Consider the following 20342-nt stretch of genomic DNA (forward strand, 5'->3'; position numbering starts at 1 on the left):
TGCACCCATGGCCTGCAGAACACCTCTGTGGGTGTAGGGAGGCTGAATGTTGTTGATTTTCCTAGCATAGGTCACATTGCCTCAAAGTTTATGATGTCAGAATCAAGATGGGCTACCAGGCATAACTCCTGGCCAGCATCTTCATTTTTGATACTCCCAGGTGTCTGTTGTGTAGTTCAATTAATATTGGATGTTGTCCTGAGAATGGAACAATTAGTTGGGACTCAAAGATCATGCCATCCTCAACACTAAGTTCAGCTTTCTTAGTGAGGTAGGATTTCACTTCAAAGTGTCATCCTTGGAATCTACCTTGTAGGATCCTGTCTAATTTTGGATGTTTTTAGATCCAGACTTTAATCTGGCTTGTTGACACTGGGAAGATTGCCAGAAAGTTGAGTCATCACACCTCTTCTGATGCTGGTTTTTAAAACAAAAAAAGCACCAGGCTTATGGGCAACAGGAAGTGACTCAATGCATTAGCTACCTATGTCCAGGGCAGTGTCCAAGAAGATATTCATAGGCTGCCAGTAACAAGTCCAGCGTTGCATCCAAATGGAGACAATGGGGGGAATTGTCTTGCCCTCTTAAAGGCCCAATAAGGGTTTATGGTCAATAACTGTTTTTTTAAAAAAAACAAAAAATCTGCTGTAGACTTATTGATGGAACTTCTTCACACCAAATGCAACTGCCAATCCTTCCGTTTCAATTTGGGAATACCTTTATTCTGCATCTGAAAGGGTCCTGGAGACAACACAATTGTCTTTTCTGTCCCATATTTCCAGCGATGTGACAGCATCGCATCACAAGTTAACATAAGCTAATAGGCCAGTAAGTTAGATGACAGTAACTGAAAAAGCCTCCACCTGCAGTGTTTCCTAGGATTATCTCTGGTGTTTTTGTAAGCAAAATCCAGATAAATTTCCTGTAATTGACTAATCCAAGAAAGGATTTTAACTCTGGTGTTCCTTGGAGTTGGTGCTTCCTTGCTGGCCTTTGCCTTATTCTGTATCAGATATAACTCCAGTGCCATCTACCTAAATAGGTTACTTTGGCTGCTTGGAAAACACATTTCTCACTCTTCAACTAAACTCCCACACTGGAAAATCTCTGCAAGACTTCTACACTGGCCAGGTATTCCTATCTGAAACTTCCATGACCAAAATGTCATCTAAGTATACTGGTACCTTGGATAGCCCTTGAAGGATGTTCTCTGTCCATCTTTGGACAGAGAAGATGGCATGCACTGACACCCAAAGGACAAATGGCATACTCAGTCCCTTGTGTGTTGATTACATATTTTCAGGGGGACTTGTCCAATTCAAGCTGAAGATAGGCTTGGCTCATGTCCAACTTGGAGAATGTCTTGCTGCCAGTTAAATTAGTCTACAAATCTTTGATCTGAGGCATGGGCTACCTATTAAGTTTGGAGACCTGTTTGATTGTTAGTTTATAGTCCCCCACAAAGATTTAAGAACAGGGACTATTGGCAGGCCTGTTTTGCATATTGCACAGGCCTTATTATATCCACACTTTCAAGGCCCCTAGTTTAGTGTTCATCTTTTCCAGCATGGAGTAAGGGACTGCTCTTGCTCTGAAATAACTAGCCATAGTGTTGTTGTTACTGTAGATCTTGGTTTTTAGCTCCTTTTTTTTAAACCAGGCCCTCTAGAAAAGCTCCAGGGTATCAAACTTTGTACTAGTTCCTCCTTCTAGCCTGAAGATTGCCAGCCAGATCTGTTGGAGCCAATTTTTCCAAATAAGGCTTGGTCTGTGCCCCTGCACAAGTGAGATGAGCTGATTGTTTGCTTACAAGTAACTGGGGCCATTGTGGTGCCTTTTATTTGTAAAAGTCCCCCCTGGTGTAGGTGGCAAAGCTGGCATTCATATCTTCCAATCTCAGGATCTGGATGTTTGATTGGAGGTGCTTATAGGTCTTTTCTCCAATACAAGGATTGCAGCCCCTGTGGCCACCTCCATCTTCAAGAAATGGTCAATCACTAGTAATTCTACCACAGGGCAACTTTAGCTGTAATAATACAATTGTTAATATCACTTTTGTTTTTGTCTCCTTCAATATTGTTAGCACAGAAGTAACACAAGCTTTGTTTTGGACCTGGTTTTTCCCCTACTGTCACAGGACCCTAGTTTCCTGAGAAGAGGCATAATTGTCTCTTCTTACTAGAGACAATTCTTGACTTATGGAGGTTGTCTTGAGGGAGAATGAAAAAATTTCTCCTCATTGCCAATATAATAATTCAGCTAAATGCCAGTTTCCCACTACCAACACCTTTTATAGTACACAACAGAAAGGGCTGCACTGCAGCTTACAGTATGGTAATCTTCACCTCCAGACCTACAACAGTCTGGTAGTAACAGGATTTAAAAACCCTCTGACCCTCAATGAGGCAGTTTATACTCCATGAAGCACATGAGGATCTATTGATGATCCCCTGTGACCTTTGTAACATGTAGGAAGTATTTTAGCTAATTTAGAGACAGCAACAGAACTCGGGAAGAAGAAATATTTCACTTAAGTTAGTGTCTTGGATGCAAGCTTTTTCCAGTGGTGGTTTGAAGTGTCAAGTGATTACTCTAAATGAGGATTGCTATTGTACAATCTCAAAACATTTTGGACAATTTTAATACCTAATTATCCAGGATGTTGGGGCTTTGCTGCACAAATCCTGAAGTTTACTCTTAGCTCCAAGAGCAACTGTTGATTTCAGAATGGTAACTATCAAGATACCAGTCCTGAAAGCTCTAAATTGTCACCTGGCATCCATGCCACTTGTTTAGGGGAAGTGCTTCAGATTTGAAGAAATATTGGTTAATTCCTGAAGCATCTCACTCTAGCTTTGGGATGAAACCCCTTATTCTGGATTTACCTCACCACAGACGATTAAATCCTACTAATTCATTAAAGGCCTTGTTCAGGGCACTCTTGCTAGAAATTGTGTGCAAATGTTGACCTGGATATCACAGATACAATGGGCAGGATTTTACAGCCTCACTCATCCTGAAACTGTAAAATCCTATTTGGTCAATGGACCTTTCCATTGTCTGCCCCTTGCCCACTCTGATTCCTGTGGTGGGTGGGACATTAAAATTCCAGCCAATGCCTTCAGATGAGGAGGGAGAGACATGGTCCTGGTGCATGATTCTCCTAAAATTATTCCTCACCCCTCCATGCTCTTGAAAGATCTTCAGTCACAGGCATTGATTCCAACTTGTTTTGTCTTCTGCAGGTTTGTGACATCTCAGCGAAACCCACTGAAAGATCCTGTAATCCTGTGGCTGAATGGTGGACCTGGGTGCAGTTCCTTGGATGGATTCCTCTCTGAAAATGGACCTTTGCATGTAAGTACTTGCCTTACTGAAAGGTGAGGATTTACTGTTGGTTAACCTCAGTCAGGATAGCATTGTTGGCTCTAATTCTCTTCTGACCTGTTGGGAGGGGAACAGCCAAGGTTCCTGATTCTGTCCTAACCCAATATCCACCTACCAGCATGATATAGTGCTCGAAGTTCAGAAAACACAAGTCCTTTCCCCTTCTCAGTTATAGAATGTGGATTCAGGATGAGTAAGTGGGTGTAAAAGCAGGAGAGGTCCTGGTCAGCCACACTTGATGCAGTGACACTCCCTCAAGCTCTCAGCCTCTAGTGACTGACTAGCAACCTACTTCAAGAAATGCACATTGTGAAAATAATTAAAAGTCTGCTTTGCACACTAGTGTGGGAAGAGAAACAACAACAATTCTTCATAAATAGTATAAAGTAGGAAAAAGTTAAGGGAGTTCATGGACTCCCAGGCCACCTGAGTTTCATGCAGCCTTGAAGAATCCATGATCCACGTGTGTATTGTGCAGGGTGCATTCACTCTTCCAATTATTTGAAGGGGCTGCTCCTTAATGTCAGGCTGCACTTCAGCTCCATGCTCCTAATATTTTGATGTGGAGATGCCAGCATTGGACTGGGGTAAGCACAGTAAGAAGTCTCAACGCCAGGTTAAAGTCCAACAGATTTATTTGGTAGTACAAGCTTTTGGACTGTTGCTCCCCCTTCAGAAGCATGAAGAATTGTGTTCACAAACTCTGTGCAGACAGGTTTGGGCAGGGTCATGTGCTTTCTTGTAAGCTGGCTGCTGGGCCTGGCCAAGGTGGCCATCAACAGGTTCAGACAGAGGGTTGCTGGGAGATCGTTTGGCCTGATGATCTGCTGCTTTACTGCAGCTGCATTCATACCCAGGTCCCTCTGCAGAGGGAGCATGCATTGTCCACTGCTTGAGGCCTTTCATGACCAGTGGGCACCACTGGTTGGAGTGCTCAAAACCATATTTTAATTCCAGTTTCCTTTGAAAGCTTTACTTTTGTTTTTAGTGCCCCTCTAAGGGGCTTAGGTAATCCAGATTCAACTTGATGGGTCGTATCCAGTTAATTCCAGTGTGTTTGCTTCCAGGTGAATGATGATGGCAGCACACTCTACATCAACAAGTACAGCTGGAACAAGGTGGCCAATGTTCTGTACCTGGAATCCCCAGCTGGGGTTGGCTTCTCCTATTCTGATGATAAAGACTATGCCACCAATGATGATGAGGTATTGGCTCAATTTGCTGCCCCTGTACAGACATCCCAGATAGTGACAGCAGTTTGCAGGGTGGGGCTGGTGATCCCTGTGGCAATCCATCATGATCCTTTTCCACTCTGATTCAGCTTCATTCACAAAATACTTTTACTTTGTCTTGTTTCATCAATTTTCAATCTTCCCCTGATGTCTGACATTCAATACTTTTCCTACTTTGATAATAGTGTCAGAAGCCTCTGCAATCTGAACAACTCAAAGACATCAGATTGCTAGGATTTCACTTGTTATATTCTGTAGCCAAGAGCAATTTGATTATTGGGTCAAAGAAAAAGCACTTGATATTTCTGCAGTGCCTTTCACAACTTCTGGATGTCCCTAAGCACTTCAAAACTAATCAAGTTTTTCTGAAAGGTGGTCTTGTTGCAGGAAATATGGTAGCCCCAGTTGAACACAGCAAGATCCCACAAAGGAATGTAATAATGACCTGAATCTGTTTTGTGATGTTGGCAGGGATGCTGGACACAGCTCATCTGATCTTTGAAATAATGCTATTCATCTTTTACATCCACTGGTGAAGAAGATAGAGCCTTCATTTAGCAGCCTGTGTGAACAGCACATCTGACAGCTCCCTTTACTGATGCTAGCTGTGTCAGCTTGGATTGTGAACTGAAGCATCTTGAATGGGATTTGAACCCATACTCTTCAAACACTTGAAGTGTGGGAGTTACTGTTAAGTTGGCGTTTGTAAAATTCCTTTTTAAAAAGGTGCTGTTTCTTTTTTACAGACCAACATGGCAGCAAGAGGCCAAACAGTAGTGTTGCCAAGACAACAGGCTGTTTTTGAATTTTAACCAACTGTTTAACCTCAATATTTGAATAATGGCAGCCTATCAGATTTGAACTTAATGTTTTGGTAACCTGAGAACCAATTTGATTGTGGGGATGCAGGTGTCATCAGGGATATAAGAGACAGATCTCAAGATAGACACAGCTAAAGCCTCATCTGAATAGAAGGTACCAAAAGAAGCCAGAGATTCCAGACAGAAGACATATTCTGGAAGATAGCAAATCTGCCTGAAATTTTCAGCAACTAAAATTGTAAATAAATGGGAATTCTATTTCTCAACAGCATTCTATTAGAAGTGTTTTTGTGGTTTGTTGATTAGTTAACCTGTTCACTTAAATAAAATGTTACTTGTTGATTTTTACAGTCTTGGGTAGTTTGGATTTAATGAGTAAAAGTTGCTGAAGAGCAGATTGCACTACTTCTTCCTCACTTTTCAACAGATCATAAAGTAAGGCACTCCTCTTTGACTGGTTAGATGCTGTGAGAGAGAGAATCAATGTCCCATTGACAACAGCCCCACGCGTCCCAAAAGATGCAGAATCCTCTTTCATTTTCCTTTAAATTGGCTATACGGATGAAGTGGCCAGAGGAGGTGTAGGTAATATTAATTCAGACTAAGTGTTAGGCAGGGCTACTGAGGTGTTTGCAGCACTGTCAGAGGACGTGGTAGGAAAGTATGAGAAGGCTATTTTGAGTGCCTATGAATTGATACTAGAAGCATAGAGACAACAGTTCAGAAATATAAGGAAGGCACCAATTCAGACATGTATCAAACTTGAAAGAATTAAGTGGAGCAACACCAATAAATGGGTGAAAGCATTAAAGATACAAAAGACACATGAAGCTATCTGAGATATTTTTCTGCTGGAGGACTTTTTAAAAACTCATTTCCAGAAGTGATTATTCATGTTGAGGAACAGAAGGTCAAAACACCAAGAAGAACTGCAGAGATGGCAGATGAATACACATTAGTGCATAAATTGAAATCTATCTTCTGACAGCAATTTCATTCCATGAGGGGTAGAAATTGGGAAAGAAGAGATCCTTCAATGGAAAACAAAAACAAAATAGGAACAGTTTACCACCTGAGAAAAAAGAAACCAAGAGGATGGAAAAGAGGTGAAAGATCTCAGGTGCTTTCAGTATAATAAGGTGTGTCACATAGGTGCAGTGCTGGTGGCTTAGGAAAGGCACTGAGAAAAAGGGTGTGTTAAAAGATGCTCAACAAGTGAGATTAATTAAAATGGTGAAGGAAATCTCAAAGTCGAGGAGCTGAATGAGAGTTCACAGCCTTGGCATGGATATATGATAGTGCTTGATCTTTCAGACTTCACCTGTGTGGGTAAGGCTTTCTCAGGTAGAGAAGGGGGAATAGGTAAAGAAGTTAAATATTGATAATCTGAGCCTAATAGTAAGATGAAAATATTTGAAGCCCTTCTGAAATATTGTCCAAGAGAGTGGTAATCTTTGGAATAAATAGAAAGAAGAGTTGTGTTCCCTTATGTAAAATAAGGCTGGAAAGTCCATCAAGACTGGGGAAATGATAGTGGGAGTGATGGAATACTAGCTATTCCAAGAATACAGTTTATCCTTGGAAATGATATAGCTGGATCACAGATAAGAGAGAGGCCCATTGTAGTGGAAAAGCCAAAAGAAAACTAGGGAACTGAGGAATTAAAAGAAAAACACCCTGAAATGTTTCCAGACTGGCGCAAAGATCCTATGGCCATAAGTTAAAACAGGAAGGGAGAACAAAAGAGAGATGAAAGTTAAGAATGAGATGGTAGAGGATGAGGCAAAGGTGGTTAGTTCTCAAAGATTCATGGAGTTACAAAAAGATGAGCTCAATAAAAGATTTACATAAAACGGCTAATGTTACGCCGTTGTTTAAGAAGGGTGCCAGGCAAAAGGCGGGGAATTACAGGCCGGTTAGTTTAACGTCTGTGGTAGGTAAAATGTTAGAATCCGTCATTAAGGAGGAAATTGCGAGGCATCTTGAAGGGAATTGCTTGATAGGGCAGACGCAACACGGTTTCATTAAAGGGAAGTCGTGTCTGACAAATTTACTGGAGTTCTATGAGGATGTGTCTAGGGCGGTGGATAGAGGAGAGCCGGTGGATGTGGTCTTTCTGGATTTTCAGAAGGCGTTTGATAAGGTACCTCACAAGAGGTTACTGCAGAAGGTCAGAGGACATGGAGTTGGGGGTAGGGTGTTAGCGTGGATAGAGGATTGGTTGTCAAATAGGAGGCAGAGAGTGGGGGTCAATGGGTGCTATTCGGATTGGCGGTTGGTGACTAGTGGGGTGCCCCAGGGGTCGGTGCTGGGGCCTCAGCTATTTACCATTTATATAGATGATCTGGAGGAGGGAACCGAGTGTAGGGTGTCGAAATTTGCTGATGACACCAAGATTGGGGGAAAGGCAAATTGTGCGGAGGGTGTGGAGAGTCTGCAGAAGGATCTAGATAGGCTGGGCGAATGGGCCAGGAAATGGCAAATGGAATTTAATGTTGGCAAGTGTGAGGTGGTCCACTTTGGTAGGAAGAATGGTAGGAAGGACTATTACTTACGTGGCGAAAAACTGCAGCAGGCGACGGTGCAGAGGGACCTCGGGATCCTTGTGCATGAGTCGCAAAAACCCAGCCTGCAGGTGCAGCAGGTGGTCAGGAAGGCGAATGGGATGCTGGCCTTCATAGCGAGGGGGATTGAATATAAAAGTAGGGAGGTCTTGCTGCAGCTGTATAGGGCATTGGTGAGGCCGCAGCTGGAGTACTGTGTGCAGTTTTGGGCGCCGCACCTGCGCAAGGATATTTTGGCCTTGGAGGGAGTGCAGAGGAGGTTTACTAGGCTGATACCGGAGTTGAGGGGGTTGAGCTATGAGGAGAGGCTGAATAAACTAGGCTTGTACTCGTTAGAGTTTAGAAGAATGAGGGGAGATCTCATTGAGACGTATAAGATGATGAATGGGATGGATAGGATAGAGGTGGAAAGACTCTTCCCGCTCAAAAAAGACAGTAGGACTAGGGGGCACAGCCTCAAGATAAAGGGGGGGCGGTTCAGAACGGAGTTGAGGAGGAACTTCTTCACTCAAAGGGTGGTGAATCTCTGGAATTCTCTGCCCGTTGAAGTGGTGGAGGCTGCCTCGCTAAATATTTTTAAGAAGCGGGTTGATGGGTTTTTGATAAGAGAGGGGATTAAGGGTTATGGGGAGAGGGCGGGAAAGTGGAACTGAGCCACGACAGATCAGCCATGATCTTATTGAATGGCGGGGCAGGCTCGAAGGGCCAGATGGCCTACTCCTGCTCCTATTTCTTATGTTCTTATGTTCTTATAAAGCATATATGGAAAAGAAATTGGAGCATATTCCAGAATGCTATTACCTTTAATGTAAAATCTTAAGTTGGAAATGGAGACCTTGGTGGGTTAGTGTAAATGCAAAATAGGCAGAAATTCACCAGATTGTGCTTCCAGCAGAATACAGACAGGAAGTATTGCAGATTAATTACCTGCAGGAGGTCATCTAGGAGCGAGGAAAACTCAGGCTAAGATACAGAAGCATTTTTATTGGCCTGGATTACATAAAGGTGTGGTTGAATTTTGTTGTACCTGTCACACGTGTCAGATGGTAGGAAAGCCAAAGGCAGTGATAAAACCAGCACTGTTGTTGCCAATTCCCACATTTGAAGAACCTTTTATACGAGTTATAACTAATTGTGTAGGTCCCTCCCTAAAATCAAAGGTGCAAACCAGTATTTGCTAACTAATGGGTGTGTCCACCAGGTTTCCAGAGGCAATTTGTTTATGGAATAGCAAGGCAAAAAACTTGTGGAGGAGTTGTATGTTTTCTTTCAGTTATGGATTGCCCAGGGAGATTCAGTCAGACCAAGGGTCCAATTTTACTGCTAGATTATTTATGGAGATCATGGATAGTTTAGGCATCAGACACTTTACATCAACAGCATACCATCCTGAATCTTGGTGAACATTGGAAAGGTGGCATCAGCCCCTAAAGACCATGTTGAGGGCTTATTGCCAGGATTACCCAGCTGATTGGGATAAAGGTATCCCCTTTATATTACTTGCTATTAGAGGTGCTCCAAATGAATTGACTTAGTTTACTCCATTTGAACTGATATTCAGACACAAAATAAGAATGCCTTTAAAATTGATTAAGGAAAAGTTGGTAGGTCTGAAGTCTGTGATTTCATAGTTGGATTATGTATCTGAGGTGAGAGAAAGAGTAAACAGTGGGTGTATTAGCTAGACAACAATTGAAGGTGGCACAGCCTTTAATGAAGCAGATAGAAATCTAAAATTCATGTTTGCCTGTAGGCTAAAGTATGGGTGCTATTACCAGTGGTAGGAGATCCCTTTAAAGCAAAGTTTAGTAGTCCCTATCAGATTGAAAAGATGTTAAGAATGGGGAAGACTAATGATATACTATATGAGGTTGACATAAGGAATATTGTTTGAATAAAACAACACCCCTATTGGCTTAATCCCCTCAAAGCAGCGCAGATTCAGAAGGAAGTGGAAGCGATGCTACAAGACTACATCATCGAACCAAGTCAAAGCAAATGGAGTTCACTGATTATGTCGGTCCTCAAACCTGATGGCACTCAACAATTCTGCATAGATGATTGGAAGGTCAACATTATGACTAAATATGATTTATATCCAATTCCCAAGATTGTGTGAAAATAGTAGGACCAGCTATTTACATTATAAAGTTAGACTTACTTCAGGGTTATTGATCAGTACCTTTGTCAGAAAGAGCAAAAGAAGTTTCTGCTTTTGTAACCCCAAATGGGCTATATCAATTTAAAGTAATACCCTTTGGGATGAAAAACACCAGCCACTTTTCAGAAGTTCATGAACAGGATTGACTAATTGTGATGTCAATATAGATGACTTAGTGATCTCTAGTCATTCATGGAAAGATCACATGAATTTGGCAGAGCTCTTTGAGAAACTATGGAAGGCAAAGTTGGTCATAAATTTGACAAAAACAGAATTTGTGAAGGTGGAAGTGACATTTTTAAGACACAACATTGGATATGGACGATGACACTGAGAAACGTGAAGACAAAGGCCATAGAGGAATTTCCAAGACCATCTTCAAAGAAGAAAGTGTGACAATTTTTGGGATTGAGCAGATTCTACAGGAAATGTGTACCAAACTTTAGTAGCGTGGTGGCACTCTTTACGGTTTTGTTAAAAAGAACACAATTTTGGTGGACAGAGCAATGCCAGGAGGCATCTGAAAATTTGAAAGCAGTATTAACTGCCATACTGTTTTAGCCACCCCAAACTTTTTCAAACGCTTAAGTCACCTTTGATGCTAGTGATGTAGGTGTTGAATCTGTGGTCTTACTGGAGGATGTGTGGAATTGAAAGGCCAATTGGTTATTTTTTGAAAAATTTCAATATCTACCAAATAAAATATTCTACAATTGAAACGGAGTCAATGAGTTTAGTAATGGCCATGCAACATTTTGATTGTTACAAACAATGCACCAGAGATGATTATGTACATTGATTACAGTCCTTTGACACTTCTGGAAAGATTTAAGGACAACAATGTCAGACTATTTCATTTGGAGGCCTGTGTTACAAACATTTAATTTCAACATTGTACATGTTGAGTGTCATGAAAATGGTATTGCAGGTGCTTTATTGTGAGTTTAAAAGGGGAAAAAAAAGAAGCCATCTTTTCATCATGATGGTTCATTTTCTTAAGGTGGATATGTTTTGCTAAAATTGTTTGTAAAATTATCTCTTTAAAAAGATGCAGGTGCATATACAGTACACAGACTAACATATCAAGAGACTAGACATAGTGTCGCCAAGACACCATACTGTTTTTGAATTTTAATCACGCAATTTAAACTAGGCATTTGAATAACAGTGGCCCCTCAGATTTGAAATGGATGTTTTGGTAACCTGAGAACCAATCCTGTTGTGGGGATGTTGGTGCGTCATCAGGGTATAAAAGACAGCTCTCCACTTGAGAGAGAGAGCCAACAACTGCTCTCCCTCCTTCAGCTTTATCTCAACGCCTCATCTGAACAGAAAAGGTACCAAAAGAAGCCAGAGATTCAGAAGATTCTGGAAGACAACCAATCTGGTTGAAATTTTGAGACCGACTGGTTAATAAGTTGAAATTGCATTTATCTAAACAACATTCTATTAGAATAGTGTTTTATTTGGTTTGTTAATAGTGTAATTAGCTTGTTTGCTGTTAGCAAGATAAATAAAGTGTTACTTGTTTATTTTAGTGTTTTGGCAGTTGTTTTGATTTTGCGAGTAAACGTTGCTGAAGAACAGATTGTACTATTTCTCTCGCTTTTTAACATTATAAGGCAAGGTAACTCCTCTTTGTGTGGTTAGATGTTAGCTCAGAGGGGATCAACCTCCCTTTTATAACACTGCCCAGTGAGCCACAGCTGAAATCAGATTGTCTTGGGAGATGAATAAGTTCTATCTCAAAGCTTCCAGGGCAGCCAGCAACCCTGTGCCTAGTAATGTCAAGTTGTTTGAGTCTGTCACCCCACAGGAAGCACAGCATTAATGCTGATTTCATTTTCACCCCACCCCTTGCTGTTCGACAGGTTGCAGAGAACAACTACCTGGCCCTGCAAGATTTCTTCAGCAAGTTTCCCAACTTCACAGAAAATGATTTCTATGTGACTGGTGAAAGTTATGGTGGAATCTATGTACCAACTCTGAGCATGAAAATCACCAATGGGCCAGCCAAAATCAACTTGAAGGTATCTGCATTTCCTTTTGCTCTGGACACTCTGATTAGCCTCTTCTTGGCTCAATGGTCCTCCCTCCACCTGTTACTGTTTGGGGACAGCACAGTGACACAATAATCTGCACTGCTGTCTCAGAGCCAGGGACCTGACTTCAATTCCTGGCTTGGGTCACTCTGGAGTTTGCACATTCTCCCTGTGTCTGTGTGGGTTTTCTCCAGGTGCAATGGTTTCTTCCCACTGTCCAAAGATGTGTGGGTCAGGCTGTGATTGGCTGTGCTAAATTGCCACTTAGTGTTAGGGGGACTAGCAGGGTAAATACATGGGGCAAGAGGGATAGGGGCTGGTTGGGATTGTGTTTGATGTGGACTTGATGCGTCAAATGGCTTCCTTCTACATTGTTGGGGTCCTATGGATTGTCCTGATTCAAATCTGGAATGCTGCCTTGCCCCACGCATGGGATTGACACATCTAAAAGAATGTGAGAGAGTAGAGTCTTTATTTAATACTGCATTTTATCACAACATCCCAAAAACTCTTTCAACCAAATGAAGTACATTTGAAGCATAGTCATTGTTGTAATGTAGGAAACATGGCTGCTAAATTGGATTAAGAAGTCTCAACGCCAGGTTTGTCTCTACATCATGCTAATTTGGACACAGCCGCTCACACAACCGGCAATGATCTATTTTCCTAATGTTGGTGGGATAAAATTTGGTCAGGGCAATAGGGAAGACAGTGCAGGAGGAGGCCACTCGGTCCATTGAATCTGCACTGACTGTCCAAAAGAGCATCTTACTCGGGCCCACACCCATCCCCACCCTATCCCTGTAACTCTGCTCATTTGCCATGGTTAATCCACCTAATTTACATACATTTGGCATGTCTGTGTGGGAAACCCATGCAGACACAGCAAGAACATGCAAATTCCATACAGCCACCTAAGGCTGGAATTGACCCTATGATCCTGGAGCTATGAGGCAGCAGTTTAACTACGGTGCTGTCCTGTGGGGAACATAGTGCAGATCGTGCCTGGGATCTTTTAAGCCCATCTGAGGGCACAAGGAGGGGATTTAGTTTAATGTCTCATTAAAAAAGAAAGCACTTCTGACAATGCAGTGCACTTCCAGTCCTGTATTGAAGTGTCAGGCTGAATTTGTCTTTCAGACACTGAAGTTTGATTTAAACCTCCTGGCTTAGAGGTGAGAATGATACCCATTGAGCCATTGGTCTTGGCTGCATTTCCTCAGTGTCTTAGGTCTTGTCAGATATTGTGGTGTCTGTGTGTGTCTGCCATCAGGGCATTGTGGTGCGGGGGAGTGGCGGCGAGAGGGTAGAATTCAGCTTCTTTTACTGATGTTACGTTCTGTGTTCCAGGGATTTGCAGTCGGGAACGGATTGAGCAGTGCATATTTTAATGACCAGTCAATTGTCTATTTTGCATATTATCATGGACTCTTTGGGGACACGTGAGTATTCTATTTGAATTTCCAAATCTGGTGTGTTTAAATCACAGCATGAGGTCAGGCTGAAAGGGACATCATCCTCACTCGAAATATGATATGCCAGGTCAGCTGCCCTGTTCAATGTGGGATGACCTGTTCCTGTTGAAGCAGGAAGCCCCATTCTGGATACCACACTTTAGGAAGGATGTAAATACTTTAGAGTGTATAAGAAAGATTCATGAGAATTGTTCCAGGGAAGAGGAATTTCATTGACGTGAATACGCTGGAAAGATTGGGCTTTTCCTTGTTGGAGAAGAGAAGGTTGAGAAGAGATTTGATAGAGGTGCTCAAAATCATGAAGTTTGGAAAAGTGGATAGTGAGGAACAGATTCCACTGGTAGAAGAATGGAGAATACAGAGGCATACACTTAAGATAATTGGCAAAAGAAGCAATGGTGACGTAAGGAAAATCTTTCTCTCACTGTGGTTATGATCTGGAATGCACTGCCTGGAGGTAGATTCAACTGAGGCTTTCAAGAGGGAATTAGATTATTATTTGAAAAGGAAGTGTGTGAGGTACTACAGGGAATAGGTGGGGAATGGCACTAAGTGAATTGCTCCTGCAGAGGGCCAGCTAAAACAAAACAGCCTTCTGTGCTGTAACCAGCCTATGACTCTGATTCAGTTTTACTGGCAAGCCTGACATGAGAGAGTAAATCAAACAACTTTTGGAAATCAATGTATTCCCCTTCAACCACATTACCCTCATCAATCCTCTGTCTCATCATTAAAAGGTCAATCAAGTTTATTAAACATGATTTGCCCTGAATTAATCCCTGTTGACTTTCCTTGACTTATATTTGTCGAAATGATTGTTAATCTTGTCTAGAATTATAGTTTCTGAAAGCTTTCCCATCACTTGAAGTTAAATTGATTGGCTTGCAATTGTTGGGCTTATTCTCTTATCCTTGTTCAAAACAAAGAATGTAACATTTGCAATTCTGCAGTTCTCTATCAACATCCCTGTATCAAAGGAGGATTTGGAAAATTATAGTCAATGCCTTTCTAATTTCCATCTTTCCTTCCATCAGTAACCTAGGAGGTATCCCATATGGATCAGCTGACTTATCAAACAAATACAAACTCTTTCTAGTCCTCTTCATACGTTTTAGCTCATTTTACTCCTCGTTCAAGAGTGGCTTAATCTTCTTCCTTTTTCAAAACTGGTGCAAAGTACTCATTTATTACCTCAACTGTATGCTCTGTCATCTGGTTCCTGATCAGCCCCACCTCTTGTTATTTGCCTCGTATTTATCTCCGTTTAGAACACTTTTGGATTCCTTCTTGTGTTAGCTGCTAGACTTCTCGGACTCTCCTTGCCTCTCTTCTTTCCCTTTTCACTTCCCAGCTGAACTTATCTGTATTCAGGCTCAATCTCACTTGCAATCTGTCATATGCCTGCTTTTTCTCCTTCATCTTACTCTCATAATTGCAGGACCTCTGATTTTGTTTGCCCAACGTTTTCCCCCATCTCCTTTTTTCCTTTTCTGAACATTTGGTGCCCAGTCCTGCTGTTTTGGAGCTAGGTCTGTTATCAGTGGCATCATTATCAAAGCTGCAGACTGGGCTCGACGTGGGGAAACTGAGGGCTGGGATGGGAAGGAGAGGAAATGTCTCGAGGGCATCTGAGCCTGAACACGTAAAGGTATGGTCAGACATCATCTATCTTTCTTTCTTCCTAATTCCTTAAGATTGTGGAGTAAACTGAACAGATACTGCTGCAAAGATGGATCCTGCAACTTCTTCAACAACAGCGAGCCTAACTGCCAAGAATCAGTAGGTTCTCCTTGTTCACTTATCCTCTCCAGCTTGCTTGCTCTCTGACTGCACGCTGTATGTGAAAGAAAGACTTGCATTTATAAAGCGCCTTTCAGAAATACAGGCTATCCCAAATTCCTTTACAATCAATGAGATACTCTTTGAAATCTAGTAACTGTTGTAAATGAGGCAGCCAATTTAAGCACAATGAAATCTCACAAACACAAGTGTGACAACGACCAGATCATCCGTTACAATGATACTGATTTGAAGCAAAAGATTGCTTGGGACACTGGGATAACTCCCCTGCTCTTTCAATTGTGCCTCAGGATCTGTTGTGTCCAACTGAGAAGGCAGGCCACCTGAGAGACAGCACTGCCAGCATTGCTGCACTCCCTCAGTACTGCCCTGGAATGACAGCCTGGAGTATGTGCTCATGTCTGTTAACTGGGACATTGAACCCACAGTCTCCTGACTCAGGAGATTAGAGTGAACCTCAGACTTTTCCGTCTTTCTAGAGAAGGACAATTGTAACCTGATTTGTTCGGCCAAAACTGACTCCCCTCAGATCAGCCACCCAAGTTCGAGCTCGTCAATACCTGAAACATGTCTGGCCTTTGAGGAGTTGGTCAGTCTCCAGTCTGGTGGAGCTTTCATTCTTCCCTCCAACTGCCTGATTGGGTAGAAATCAGTTTTGAGTGCAATTTCTCATTCCTTTCAGCATTTCTTACATCCTCTGTCAAGAGCAGACTATCTCAATTGAAGTGAGGTACTGGGTGATAAAGAAAGACATCTGGAAGGGGAAACTGCCAGAGGAAGTATTGCGAGGTAGTTATCTGTGCATTCCAAACTGGGGGGTATTTGTGTTGTGAACCGATATATTTGGATTTCCCAGCACTCTTTTGTAGAAAATCATCAAACAGGAAAGGAGGCCATTGGACCAATTGTGCACATAGCAGTTCTTTGAAAAAGCTTTCTGATTAGTTCCATGCCCTTCTGTTTCTCAACAGCCTTGCAGACTTTTCCCCTCTTGAGTATTTATCCAATTTCCTTTTAAAGTTACTATTGAATCTGTTAGTGTGTTTAAGATCACCTTGGCTTTTGTAACATTAAAAAAAACTTAAGTTTATCATCTGCTCCAGGTAGTTTTTGTTTATTACCATAAATCTATGTACACTGCATACAACCATCCTGTCATTGGAACAGTTTCTCCCTTCACTCTGACAAAACCTATTGGAATTTTGAACACCAGTAAATCTCCCCTGCCCTTCTCTGTTTCAAACAGAACAAAACCAGCTTCTCCAATCTCTCCACATAACTGGAGTCCCTCATCCCTGTTTCCATTCTGGTAAATATGGCACCCACAATTGATCTAACCAATGAATTATAAATGTATGAATTAAGATACACTTGTATTTATATGGTTCCTTTCACAGCAACAATACCTCAAAGTGCTAACAGCCAATTAAGTACTTTTGAAGTGAAGTTACTGTAATAATGTAGGGGACGTGGCAGTCAGTTTCTATACAAGATCCCATAGGCAGCAATGTATCAATGACCAGATGACCTGTTCTTAGAGATGTTCATTTGAGGGATAGATATTGGCAATGAAACCAAAGAGATCCATTTTGCACTGCTTTGAATAGCACTATCGGATATGTTCCAACCACCTCCAGAGAGTTGATTGGTCTCCATGTAGAACAACTTTCTTGTCTTTGCACTTTCTGCCTTTTGTGTATAAAGCTCAGGATCTAATACATTTTTTTTCAACAGCCACATCAACTTGCCCTGCTAACTTTGTAGATTTGTATATGTAATCGTCAGTTTACATGGAGATATAATCCTTACTCCGGATGTATATTTCCAGCTTCAGATATGGTACCATGGTGACAGGATGGGCACCCAGGTAGCTTAAGAAAACACTAAAAGTTATTTTCTTCACAGTTGAAGGAAGTTTTCACGATTATCTACAACAGTGGACTCAACTTGTACTCGTTATACATGGACTGTGCTGGGGGAATACAGAGAAGTAACATGCGCTTCCACAAAGACCTCAAGAACCTCTTTAAGTTTTACCAGTTTGAAGTAGTGGAGGTACAAATTATCCATTTCCTTTCTGTATAAAATCCCAAAGACCACTCACAACCTATTCACTCCCACTTATATAGAATCCCAATGCCACTACTCATTAATTCTGTTTAGAATCCCAATTGATCAATCGCATTCCATTCGCTCCCACTGTATATTTTCTCAAATGGATCAAACTTTTTCTCCCCTTTCTTGCTATACCAAAACCATTGAGCCCAACACTTTACAATTAAGTACTCTACTCTATGTATGCACACACATATATATACGCACACACATACATTTTCTTGCTCTTCATATAGAAAATTTTCATAATTTTCTAGAATGTCCAATACATTTTATAAATTACCTTGTCTATTTTATGTTAATCTGTGTTTAGTTTTTGTTTTTGGCATGTGTGAATAGTCTCTCAAGATACATCTGTGCTGCTGTAAATCTGTCTCTCTCACTAGGATACTGATGATTCAGATAAGCTGGTTCCTCCATGTATTAATGGTACCGCTCAGTGGACATGGCTAAATCGTGCAGATGTGAGAAAGGCTCTACACATCCCAGAAAATGTCCAGTCCTGGGAACTCTGCAGGTATGAGACTATGTAGGAAATATTGTGGGTCCAAAACTCCACTCTGCATACCTTCCCATTGCTTAACAAAAATCTACCTTATTAAATACTCTGTCAAACACCTTGATCGATCGCTACTCACCCTTCTAACTTTACAACTGAATCATGAACTAATTTGATGTTTTTTTTGTTAGGGTCCCAGATCAGAAGCCAGACTAGACCCCAACAATTCTTCTATTTCAGCATGAATGTAAGGAAAGAATGCTTTACTCCCCGAGTAATTTCACTGACAAATTAGGGGTCTTTTATCAAAACAAACTTTATTCATAACACAGTTTAAACAAAACACTAACAAAATGAAGCAACTTATCTCTTAACAGTTGAAGAATCTTTAAACATGAAAAGAAACAATGCCAATTTCTAACTTATCACTATTTCAGTTCCAAATAAGCAACAGTCTTCTTACAAACTTAAAATGTACTTTAAATATAGTTAGCAATCACAAATATACTTGTTATAATGAGTATAGACTGCCTTGGAGCTTTCAAAAGCCTGCACAATTCTCTTGGCTTCAACCAGAACAACCAAATCTCTTCTTTCACTAGAAGCCTGTTTCTTTATCCTACAGAACCAGCACTCCACATAAACCACAACATCACATGACCCTGTAATTCACTAATGTGAAATCTCAAAGGAACCTAAAACAAAAGTCCATTAACTCAACTGAACATAACCACTTTTAAGTTCCAAAATGAGTATTTATCCTGCTTTCCCAGCGTCTGAGCTGTATTCCCTCCAGATCTGTAGAAAAAAGCTGATTTTTTTTTAAAGCATTCTTCTAAAACATAAACACTCGTGGCGGGACTTTACAATCTCACCTGAGCGAGGCCAGCTGAGATTTTTGATTTGCTTGCCTCACCTACCCTGATTTCAGGGCGGGCGAGGCAGTAAAACTCCAGCCACTATATCTATATATCATTTGCACACTTTTATCACATTGTGTTTATTCTAACCTGAGCTAAGCCATCTCCTCCTCTGCAGTGAAGTGGTTGGTAAAGGCTACCAAAATATCTATAGCACCATGCGTGATTTCTACCTGAAGTTGCTCAACAAGGGTCTCCGTGTGCTGGTCTACAATGGGGACATTGACATGGCCTGCAACTTTCTGGGTGATAACTGGTTTGTGCAGTCGCTAAATCAGCAGGTATGTAGGATAGCATTCGATACTCAGAATTGAGCTGAAGTGTATCATTTTGATTCATAAAGCTCCATGACTGTAAACTTTTCATATTGTAATGTTATTGTCACATTCTGTGCTCAGTTAAGCAACTGATCCAGCCCTGTTTGTGGGGACACTGGGGATGTTTTTAGTTATGGAAAGTAGGATGTTAGTGGGAATTTTCCTGTGACTGATCACTAACCCTGACTGGAAAGTGTGTGTATGGATGTGGGGTTAGGCTGGGATCAATGATAAAAGGTCTGCTGAGGTTTCAGTTATTTAATTCATTTACAGGAAATGGGCATCACTGGCTTGACCAGCATTTATTATCCATCCCTTATTGCCCTCAGGAAGATCGTGATGAGCTGCCTTCTTGCACCACTACAGCCCTTGTAGTGTGGATGCACCCACTGTGCTGTTAGGGAGCTGGATTTTGACCAGGTGACAGTGAAGGAATGGCAATATATTTCCAAGATAGGATGGAGTGTGGCTAGTAAGAGAACTTGCTTTGTCTGCTGCCTTTGCCTTCTGGATGGTAGTGGTTGCAGGTGCTGTTGAAGGAGCCTTGGTGAGTTGCTGCAGTGCATCTTGTAGATGGTTCACACTCCAGTGACTGTGTGCCTATGGTGGAGGGGATGAATATTTAATGTGATAGGTTCCTTTGCCCTGGATGGTGTTGACATACTCAGCAAATGAAGGATGGTAACATTCAGAAAGGTGTTAGGCCTATGTGATTGAAACTAAACAATGATCAGCACTCTCAGATAAAATGTTGGGAAGAGTGAGATAAACATTCTAGTTAATCTGTTTGCACCTTGCAGATGGGACTATGCCATGATCCCAGATACTGAATGCCTGGCCCTCACATGAATCCAGCACTCCAATGTCCTATCTACATGAGAGGCTGTCTCTGTCAGCAGCATTTCTTTAAATCTTGAGCTACCCCTCTTACACAGTGGGGCAGATTCTGGGACACTGAGATAAGTGTATCTAGGAGCAAGGTACTTGCAAATTGCTAAATGTGGGAAAT

At 41.5% G+C, this 20342-nt stretch overlaps 1 protein-coding gene across 1 annotated transcript in view; it reads left to right on the forward strand.

The window, feature by feature from the left end:
- The window catches only part of LOC145342063 (lysosomal protective protein-like), a 42599-nt gene that overhangs the window by 17109 nt on the left and 5148 nt on the right, over nt 1–20342 (forward strand). Inside the window, exons 2-9 of the mRNA XM_080187263.1 lie at nt 3246–3357; nt 4455–4592; nt 12037–12195; nt 13558–13649; nt 15377–15461; nt 17388–17537; nt 17984–18114; nt 19135–19297. Coding sequence (XP_080043389.1) covers nt 3246–3357; nt 4455–4592; nt 12037–12195; nt 13558–13649; nt 15377–15461; nt 17388–17537; nt 17984–18114; nt 19135–19297 — 1030 coding nt within the window. The remainder of the gene's footprint in view (nt 1–3245; nt 3358–4454; nt 4593–12036; nt 12196–13557; nt 13650–15376; nt 15462–17387; nt 17538–17983; nt 18115–19134; nt 19298–20342) is intronic.

This window comes from Carcharhinus amblyrhynchos, chromosome 4 (assembly GCF_965287045.1).
Source record: "Carcharhinus amblyrhynchos chromosome 4, sCarAmb.v2.hapA, whole genome shotgun sequence".
Classification (NCBI taxonomy): Eukaryota; Metazoa; Chordata; class Chondrichthyes; order Carcharhiniformes; family Carcharhinidae; genus Carcharhinus; species Carcharhinus amblyrhynchos.